We start from the raw sequence: 10429 nt of genomic DNA, 5'->3' as shown, positions 1-10429 counted from the left end.
CTCCCTTCTGAGGGGAACAGAAGGGCCCATTTGTCGACCGGATCCACCCCACAGGGAGGTCTGCTGCCTGCCTGGTGCTCGGATTAGAGATGTTAAAAAGAAGCTCTCTGAACTGGTGCAGCCGTCTGACTACTCCCCGCTGCTGGTTTTTCAGGTTGGCAGTGACGAAATTATTACGAGGAACGTAAGGGCGATGAAGAGAGACTACAGGGCCCTGGGACGGCTGGTTAAAGGGTCTGGAGCGCAAGTGGTGTTTGCCTCCATACCTGTTGCAAGCGAGGGTGAAGGGATATATAAGAAGACTCTGCAGGTTAATGTATGGCTACGTGACTGGTGCCAAAGGCAGGGGTTTGGGTTTTTCAGTCACGGGCTGCTGTATGGGACACCTGGTTTGCTGGTGACAGGCGGGATACACCAGTCCCAGAGTAGAAAAAGGGTTTTGGGGCAGGAGTTAGCAGGGCTTATTGACAGGGCTTTAAACTAGTTATGAAGGGGGGAGGGGATTTAACTGGGCCTGTTGGGGACAAGCCCAAGAGGAACATGCTAGGGATTGAAGGATGGCGGGCTAAGGAGGACTATCAATCTCTTGTTTCACTTGTGGGAAAGGATAGCTTTTCAGACCCTGTCCCGCAGGGGAAAAAGGGTACTAGGACTGGCTCCCTGAAATGCCTGTACACCAATGCACGCAGCATGGGGAATAAACAGGAGGAGTTAGAAGTCTGTGTGCAGGCTAAAGGTTATGATCTAGTGGCAATTACAGAGACATGGTGGGACAGTTCACACAACTGGAATGTGGTCATGGATGGCTATGTCCTTTTTAGGAAAGATAGGTCAGCGAAGCGAGGTGGTGGAGTTGCTCTTTACGTGAGAGAGCAACTAGAATGTATTGAGTTCTGTCTGGGGTCGGATGAGGAGCAAGTGGAATGTCTGTGGGTACGAATCAAGGGGCAGACTGGCACGGGTGATACAGTTGTGGGGGTCTATTACAGACCTCCTGATCAGGACGAAGGAGTTGATGAGGCTTTCTACAGACAACTGGAAGTAGCCTCGCGACTACATGCCTTAGTCGTTGTGGGGGACTTTAACTACCCCGATATTTGCTGGAAGACTCACACAGCCAGTCATTCACAGCCTAGGAGGTTCCTTGAGTGCATTGATGATAATTTCTTAATGCAAATGGTGGACGTACCAACTAGGAGAGCAGCACTGCTAGATTTAGTACTCGCCAACAAGGAGGGTTTGGTCGAAGTGGTGACGGTCAATGGCAGCCTTGGCTGCAGTGACCATGAGATGGTGGAGTTTAGGATCCTGTGTGGGAGGAATAGAATACCTAGCAAAGCCACAGTTCTGGATTTCCGAAGGGCCAACTTTGGCCTCTTCAGTCAACTGCTAAGGGAAGTCTCATGGGAAAGTGTACTAGGCGGTAAAGGGGCTCAGGATAGTTGGTCAGCATTCAAGGACCGCTTCTTCCAAGCTCAGGATCGGAGCGTCCCAATGAGTAGGAAATCAAGTAAGGGATCTAGGAGACCAGCGTGGTTCAACAAGGAGCTGCTGGGCAAACTCAAGTGGAAAAGGAGAATCTATGGATTATGTAAGGAGGGGCTGGCCGCTTGGGAGGAATATAGGACAGTTGTTAGAGGATGTAGGGAGGCAATTAGGACAGCTAAGGCCTCCTTGGAACTCAATCTTGCTAGTCGGGTTAAAGACAATAGAAAGGGCTTTTTCAAATGCATAGCAAATAAAACTAACACAAGAGGCAATATAGGCCCACTGCTGAACGAAGTGGGTGCCCTGGAGACAGAGGATATAAAGAAGGCAGAGGTGCTGAATGCCTTCTTTGCCTCTGTCTTTACTCCCGCAGACTCTCCCCGAGGGCCCCGGATTTCTATAGCCCCAGAAGGAGTCAGGACAAAGGAGGAGTTTGCTTTGGTAGATGAGGATTGGGTTAGGGATCAGCTATGCAAACTGGACATCTGTAAATCGATGGGTCCGGATGGAATGCACCCACGGGTGCTGAGGGAGCTGGCGGAGGTCATTGCTAGGCCACTTTCCATCATCTTTGGTAAGTCGTGGGAAATGGGCGAGGTGCCTGAGGATTGGCGGATGGCAAAGGTCACACCAATCTATAAGAAGGGCAAGAAGGAGGACCCGGGTAATTATAGACCGGTCAGCCTTACCTCCATCCCTGGAAAGGTGATGGAACAACTTATTCTTGACTCCATCACTAGGCATATCAAGGATGAGGGGGTCATTAAGAACAGCCAACATGGTTTTATGAGGGGGAAGTCATGTATGACCAACCTTATAGCCTTCTATGAGGAAGTGACTAAGTGGAGGGATGATGGTAGAGCGGTAGATGTAGTTTTTCTTGATTTCAGTAAGGCATTTGATACTGTCTCCCACAGCATCTTCATAGATAAGCTAAAGAAGTGTGGGCTTGACGATCAAGTAGTGAGGTGGATCGAGAACTGGTTGAAAGGAAGAAGGCAGAGAGTTGTGGTCAATGGCGCAGAATCTAGCTGGAGGTCTGTGACTAGTGGAGTTCCTCAGGGGTCGGTGCTGGGACCGGTGCTGTTTAATATTTTCATCAATGACCTGGATGAGGGAACTGAGTGCACCATCAGCAAGTTTGCTGATGACACAAAACTGGGAGGAGTGGCTGACACACCAGAAGACTGCGCTGCCATTCAGCGAGACCTGGACAGGCTGGAGAGTTGGGCGGGGAGAAACTTGATGAAATTTAACAAGGGCAAGTGTAGAGTCTTGCATCTGGGGAAGAACAACCCCATGTACCAGTACAGGTTGGGGGTTGACCTGCTGAAAAGTAGTGAAGGGGAAAGGGACCTGGGGGTCCTGGTGGATAGGAGGATGACCATGAGCCAGCAATGTGCTCTTGTGGCCAAGAAGGCAAATGGCATCTTAGGGTGCATTAGAAAGGGAGTGGTTAGTAGGTCAAGAGAGGTTCTCCTCCCCCTCTACTCAGCCTTGGTGAGGCCGCATCTGGAATATTGCGTCCAGTTCTGGGCCCCTCTGTTCAAGAAGGACAGGGAATTGCTTGAAGGAGTCCAGCGCAGAGCCACAAAGATGATTAAGGGAGTGGAACATCTCCCTTATGAGGAGAGGCTGAGGGAGCTGGGTCTCTTTAGCTTGCAAAAGAGGAGACTGAGGGGTGACCTCATCAATGTTTATAAATATGTAAAGGGTAGGTGTCAGGATGATGAAGCTAGGCTTTTTTTCAGTGATATCCAGTGATAGGACAAGGGGCAATGGGTGTAAACTGGAGCATAGGAAGTTCCACGTTAACATCAGGAAGAACTTCTTTACTGTAAGAGTGACAGAGCACTGGAACAGGTTGCCCAGGGGGGTTGTGGAGTCTCCTACACTGGAGATATTCAAGGCCCGCCTGGACAAGTTCCTGTGTGATGTACTGTAGGTTACCCTGCTCTTGCAGGGGGGTTGGACTAGATGATCTTTTGAGGTCCCTTCCAACCCTTGGGATTCTGTGATTCTGTGTTTCAAAATCTGAACGCACACAAGTCCATGGGACCTGATGGAATCCATACGCAGGTCCTGATGGAGTAGGCAAATGAAGTTGCTAAGCCACTGGCCATCGTATTTGAAAAATCATGGCAGTCAGGTGAAGTTCCCGACGACTGGAAAAAGGGAAATATAACCCCCATTTTCAAGAAGGGGAAAATGGAAGACCCGGGGAATTACAGACCAGTCAGTCTCACCTCTGTGCCTGGCAAAATCTTGGAGCACATTCTCCTGGAAGGCATGCTAAGGCACATGAAAAACAACAAGGTGGTTGGTGACAGCCAGCATGGCTTCACTAAGGGGAAATCCTGCCTGACCAATTTGGTGGCCTTCTATGATGGGGCTACAGAATTGATGGATAAGGGTAAAGCAGTTGATGTCATCTACCTAGACTTGTGCAAAGCGTTTGACACTGTCCCACACGACATCCTTCTCTCTAAATTGGAGAGATATCAATTTGATGGATGGACCACTCGGTGGATAAAGAACTGGCTGGATGGCCGCACACAAAGAGTTGTGGTCAATGGCTCGATGTCCGGCTGGAGACCGGTAACGAGTGGTGTCCCTCAGGGATCGGTGTTGGGATCGGTCTTGTTTAACATCTTCGTCGCTGACATGGACAGTGGGATTGAGTGCACCCTCAGCAAGTTTACCGATGACACCAAGCTGTGTGGTCCGGTTGATACACTGGAGGAAAGGGATGCCATCCAGAGGGACCTTGACACGCTTGTAAGGTGGGCTGATGCCAACCTTATGAAGTTCAACCATGACAAGTGCAAGGTCCTACACCTGGGTCGGAGCAATCCCAGGCACAGCTACAGACTGGGCAAAGAAGAGATTCAGAGCGGCCCTGCAGAGAAGGACTTGGGGGTGCTGGTTGATGAGAAAATGAACATGAGCCGGCAGTGTGCGCTCGCAGCCCAGAAAGCCAACCGTATCCTGGGCTGCATCAAAAGGAGTGTGACTAGCAGGTCGAAAGGGGTAATCCTGCCCCTCTACTCTGCTCTTGTGAGACCTCACCTGGAGTACTGTGTGCAGTTCTGGTGTCCTCAACATAAAAAGGACATGGAACTGCTGGAACAAGTCCAGAGGAGGGCCACAAGGATGATCAGGGGACTGGAGCACCTCCCGTATGAAGACAGGCTGAGGAAGTTGGGGCTTTTCAGACTGGAGAAGAAAAGGCTTCTTGGAGATCTCATAGCAGCCTTCCAGTATCTGAAGGGGGCCTATAGGGATGCTGGGGAGGGACTCTTCGTCAGGGACTGTAGTGACAGGACAAGGGGTAATGGGTTAAAACTTAAACAGGGGAAGTTTAAATTGGATATAAGGAGGAAATTCTTTCCTGTTAGGGTGGTGAGACACTGGAATCGGTTGCCCAGGGAGGTTGTGAGTGCTCCATCACTGGCGGTGTTCAAGGCCAGGTTGGATGAAGCCTTGTGTGGGATGGTTTAGTGAGAGGTGTCCCTGTCCATGGCAGGGGGGTTGGAACTAGATGATCTTGAGGTCCTTTCCAACCCTAACTATTCTATTCTATTCTATGAAAATGTCATTTTCAAGCTGAAGTTCAGAAATAATGAAAAATACTGATTGTTCTAAAATCATACATCAAAGTCTCTCTCCATAAGAAAGATGGTATCAGCTTTATTTGCTAGCTCTGATCCTTATTGTATATTATTTTTGTAATATTTTATATCAGCAGTGTGGCTGTAGTTAAGGACAGAACTCCCTGATACAAAGGTAGTGTTTGGTGCTTAACCGGTGCTATATCCTTGGCCTGACACTATGGCTCATCAGCATTTCCTCTCTTTTTTTTCTTTTCTCCTCTCTCCAAGAAGGCCATTTGAGGAATCGGTATGATCCCAAATGGTATGATTTTTAATGAAAACAGAAAAATAAAAAGAATCCTTCTTGCTTTATGCTCTGTGGCAACTGCGAGCATTACACACCACACTCTTTGCTAAAAATTAACTGGGACAGAGGGCCAACATCGGCTGTTTTACAGACCCTTCCGACACAAAGATAAATGCAACATGCTAACTGTGTTCAGTTTACTCACTGTGAGTCATGGCACAGAGCCCTTCACCTTGGGCTACTGGAGCAGTTCCAAGCCAGACCACCTGCAAAGTGAGCTGGTCATGTGGAACTCACACCGGACTGCAACCCACGCTTCCAGGGACCAGCCCGTGTGTAAACATATGTCATGGTTTAAACCCAACCACAAACCTCGTTCACTCACTCCCCCCCCCCTTATGCCCTCCCCCTGTTCCTGGAGGGACGGAGAGGAGAATCGAAAAGAATGCAACTCCCATGGGTTGAGATAAGAACAGTTTAGTAAGTAAGGTATCACACAAATCACTGCTGCTACCACCAATAATAATAATGATAAAGGAAATAACAAGAGGAAAGAATACAACACCTCAACACCAGCTGACCAATAACTCGCCCCACTCCCCCCAGCCGAGCACCGACTGATACCTCATCCAACCCTGCAGTCCCTAGCCCTTCCCGGTAACTCTCGGTTACATCCTGGGCATGACGTGCTGTGGTATGGAATACCTCTTTGGTCAGTTTGAGTCAGGTGTCCTGTCTCTGCTTCCTCCCAGCCTCCCCTCCTCCCTGGCATAGCATGAGACTCAGAAAGTCCTTGGCCAGACCAAACATTCGAGCAGCAACTGAAAACATCAGTGTTATCAGCACTGTTTCCAGGCCAAAAGATCAAAGCACTGCACTGTACTAGCTCCTAAGAAGGAGAAAAATGACTGCGACTGCTGAACCCAGGACAACATATAACACGAACTTTCCCTGTTTTAGTTTGAACCCATTCCCCCTTGTCCTATCACTACAGTCCCGAATGAAGAGTCCCTCCCCAGCATCACTGTAGGCCCCCTTCAGATACTGTAAGGCTGCTATGAGGTCACCACTCAGCCTTCTCCAGGCTGAACAGCCCCAACTTTCTTAGCCTGTCTTCATACAGGAGGTGCTCAAACCCCCTTATAATCCTTGTGGCCCTCCTCTGGACTTGCTCCAACAGCTCCATGTCCTTATGTTGTGGACACCAGAACTGAACACAGTACTCCAAGTGGGGTCTCACAAGAGCAGAGGGGCAGGATCACCTCCTGCTGGTCATGCTCCTTTTGACTCAGTCCAGTTGGCTTTCTGGGCAGCAAGTGCATGCTGCTGTTAAGTTTCTCATCGGCCAACACCCCCAAGTCCTTCTCCACAGGGCTACTCTGAATCACTTCTCTGCCCAGCCTGTAGCTGTGCCTGGGATTGCCCCAACAATGCATTTTGCATTGTTGAACATCCTGCAGCCCAATGACCATAGCTATCACAGTGCCTCTAATAGAACGGAAAGTTTAGGGCACGCCTCACTGAGCCTCCTCAAGGGTTTGTTGCTGGGACACGTGAGGTCAGCAATCCTATGCCCGAGAGGAGCAGTATGCCGATAACACCCCAGCTTCACCCATTTCAGCTTGTCTGTTAAGGCAGGAGCCCAGGCCAGTCCAGACCACCCCACCCCTTGCGGGACCGCCTGTAGGCACCTCCTACCTACTCTCTAAAGCTTCTGTGCCACCTCCAAACAACTCTCAACAATCTCGGAGCTCCGGCGAAAGGCTGGCGTCGCTTTATTTCCCCAGGCAAGGCGCTAGAAGCGGACATTTCCACGGATGAGAATGACTACCTTAGCTGTTACCATATTTTCCGGCTGCGAGCGCAGTTCTGCTCAGCCACCCGCCGACTTTTATAGCAAATGTGACCGAGTCGAAAACTCTGCGGCCCCACCCCCACATTCCCTTCTTTACATAGTGTCAGAGACGAGCGCAGCTAGCCACATCCCTCTTTTCCCACCAGGCGCGCAAAGCACTCTCAGGCTTGCGCTAGTGATATCAGCAGGGTGGGAGTAAAGGCGACACATCGATACGGCATCACGCGCCAGAAGCGGGCGCACTATTTCCGACCAGCACAGACCAAACCTTTCTTAGGCTATTCTATTTATGTTTGTGGTGCCGATTTGCATAAGGTTCCGCCCCCCATCGTGGGCAAGGTGGCTGGTACCGCCTCCTGCTGCCATGTAAGAGAAGAGGGGGCGTAAGCCAGGGGGTGGTTTGCTGTCTTCCTGGTGTCGTTTATAGGGTACAGTCACTTCCGCTATCCACTTACAAGTGGCGTGATCATGGCGGAGCGTGGTCATCTCCCTCCTCCCACCAAGCACTTCTGCTGCAGACCCGGCTATGGCTCAGGGTGCAGGCCAGGCCAGCGGGTGGCCAGCACTGGACACAGTAGTGGGGCGCTCTGCCCCCAATCCTCCTCTGCTGCTGCTGCTGCTGCTGCCGCAGCAGCCGCTGCTGCTGCTGCTGCAGCAGCCACAGCAGCAGCCGCCGCCGCCGCCCTGGGGCTGCTGCCTCTCGGCAAAACCCAGAGTCCCGACTCCCTACTGGACATCGCGGCTCGCAAGGTGGCAGAGAAGTGGCCCTTCCAGCGGGTGGAGGAGCGCTTCGAGAGGATTCCAGAGCCGGTACAGCGTAGGATCGTCTACTGGTCCTTCCCCCGCAGCGAGAGGGAGATCTGCATGTACTCCTCCTTCAACACCGGTGCCGAGGACTCCGTCATCACCCCCGGAGGGGCTACCGCCGGCACTGCGCCTGGTGGGGGCGCGGACACCGCCGCCGCCGAGAACCGCCTGCCTTTCCGTAGGGGCATCGCTCTGCTAGATGGCGGCTTTGTCGATAACGTCTTGCAAGTCGGTGAGTCACCGGCCGGGACCGCACTGCGGAGCTGTGCCGCTGCCACATGGGCAGGGCGCCGCTGGCCTCCTCAGCCGCGGATCTCCCCCTGCGCGTTACCCGTCTGCCATCCGGGGAGCTGCCTCCCTTCCTGTGTCCCCCCCGGTGGTCGGAGCTTCCCCGCCTCCTTAGCGCGCCCTGGCAGCCCCTCGGGGGCTGCTCCACTCTCGGCCCGGCCTGCACGAACCCTTCACTCACAGACTGTAATTCAGGCCACGCAACTTCCTCTGCCAGTATGCTCCTCGCATCCAAAATACGAAATAAACCCTTCGCCCCGCTCCGTGACACATCCACGGCTCCCGCCGCTAGCGGCCGGCCTAGTATCCGACAAGTGGGCTAAATACGATGCCCTCCGCCTGTCCCCTGAACTCCACCGATGTGTCGTGCCCTTTCCCTGTAATCCCGTTTGGCTCTGTTCCTTCTCACCCTTGATAATCCAAATCATTACCATGCCCCGAGCTACAATAGTGAGGAGATACCACCACACCTCCCCCGGGACCGTCGGTGGAAATGAATCAGCAGAAGGTGGCCGGTGGGGGAAGAGAGTGGAATGCACCGTGGTCCGAAATCAAAGAGTGCGAGAGCCCAGGAACGGTTGTGCAGTGCTGGGGGGAGGGAAAGAGAGCGAGCCACAAACAAAAGCATTTCTAGGGCAGCGGCGGCGAGCCAGAGGGTAGGGGTGTGGTCCGCCTAAGCCCCGCCACCGAGGGGTGGGGGGCGCGCGCGTCGAAAAGACCCCGGATTAGGGGTGACGGTTTAGAGGGGCACACGAGTTACTTTGGGACGAGCCCTTGCATTATAACGGTGAGGTGAGGAGGAAGGTGCTGCTTTTCCTCCTCCTTCCACCACTGCCCCCACACCTGGTGGCTATCGCAGCCGCTCTTCACCCATTGTGAGCTGGTGCCTCCGGTTAGCTCTTCTCTGCTTCCGTTTAAAGGGTACTGGAGGTTGGTGCTCTCTTCCGCGATAAAAGGTCTAGCCTGGGGGAGAGAGGAGGCTCCATTCCCCGGCCGCAAGTACCCCCCCAGTCTGGGCGGTGATGGCCCCGCGGGAAGGGGTTTACAGCTTCTGCGGAAAACTTCCGCTGAGGAGTGGTGTGTTTGCACTTCATGCGGTCTGGGTGTACAGAGCGTATCGCCGTGCGGCGGTGCCTCGAGGATGAGGCGGCAGCAACGACGACGATGACTGGGCACTTTGTTCTTATTTTCATGTTTATTTGTGTTCTTTTCGATTTTCTGTTTCCCTCTCCCTAGAAAGGGGAAACCAGACAAAAGAGACTGAAAATATCGCTTCTTACAGCCGGCTACGACAGTCGTTGGGCAGGTCGGTACGGCCCTATGCTGGGCTGGACCGTCCCCTGGCGGTGACTCACTCAGCTGTGGCTGCTGCTCGCCTTTTGTTCACAGCGCCGTATGGGGCTGAGCCGGGCTGAGTTGTGGAGGCGGCGGCACCGGTGCTGTTGCTCGAGGTCGGAGTGTGCTAGGTTCCCCCTCGGCTTTGCCTGCAGCGGATTTCACTTAGCAGGCAGTCTGCAAACGTGCCTTCTATTTTTCGAAGGGAGGCTCTGTTGCTGTCCTTCGGTTAAGCGCCCTTCCTTATGCCTAGGTGGAATTCAGCTTTAGCCTTAAGAGGTTAAGAAAGGTGGGTTTTTTTGTGGGTTTTTTTTTTTAATTAGCTTTCTTATAAATATAATCTTTTGTCTTTCTCTCCTTTTCTCTCGTTCTGAGGTGCATCTGTGGTTCCTCAGGACTAGCAAAACCAGAAGTATGGTGCTTTTAATTTTGTTGACAATTTTTTTTATTCCCTTTTGCTTGCACTTGATTCTGTTTGTAAGTAATGAAGAATGACAGGATTGTACATACCGAGGGTTTCTTGGCTGATTAAATTTAAGCTAGGAATTCACTGTGGAAATGAAGTGAAGGGGTGATAAATAAAAGATATGCAGTCTTTTATAGGATGCCCAGTGTGAGCTTGGCTTTGCTTGCTTTCAGCAGTGGAATAGGCCTCAATGAGTAGTTGTGAAAGAAAAAAGGAAGGTATCTTTTTGCATAGCTTCAAAAGGAATAATGTTGGCAAGGGTTAATGTGAAGAAAGAAAATATGTATAAA

The 10429-nt window shown here is 51.8% G+C and overlaps 1 protein-coding gene across 4 annotated transcripts in view; it reads left to right on the top strand.

Moving 5' to 3' along the window:
• Positions 1–7659: 7659 nt before the first annotated feature.
• Positions 7660–10429, top strand: part of LOC136004468 (zinc finger SWIM domain-containing protein 6-like) — a 176896-nt gene continuing 174126 nt past the window's right edge. The window contains exon 1 of one of the 4 annotated variants that reach the window (XM_065660961.1): positions 7660–8282. In XM_065660961.1, coding sequence (XP_065517033.1) covers positions 7712–8282 — 571 coding nt within the window. In that variant the 5' untranslated portion in view covers positions 7660–7711. The remainder of the gene's footprint in view (positions 8283–10429) is intronic. The other 3 variants (XM_065660958.1, XM_065660960.1, XM_065660959.1) reach the window with 3 other exon arrangements.

Source organism: Lathamus discolor, chromosome W, assembly GCF_037157495.1.
Source record: "Lathamus discolor isolate bLatDis1 chromosome W, bLatDis1.hap1, whole genome shotgun sequence".
NCBI classification, from domain to species: domain Eukaryota; kingdom Metazoa; phylum Chordata; class Aves; order Psittaciformes; family Psittacidae; genus Lathamus; species Lathamus discolor.
Note: the sequence above shows the minus strand (reverse complement) of the source record. Positions and strands in the feature narration are given on the sequence as shown.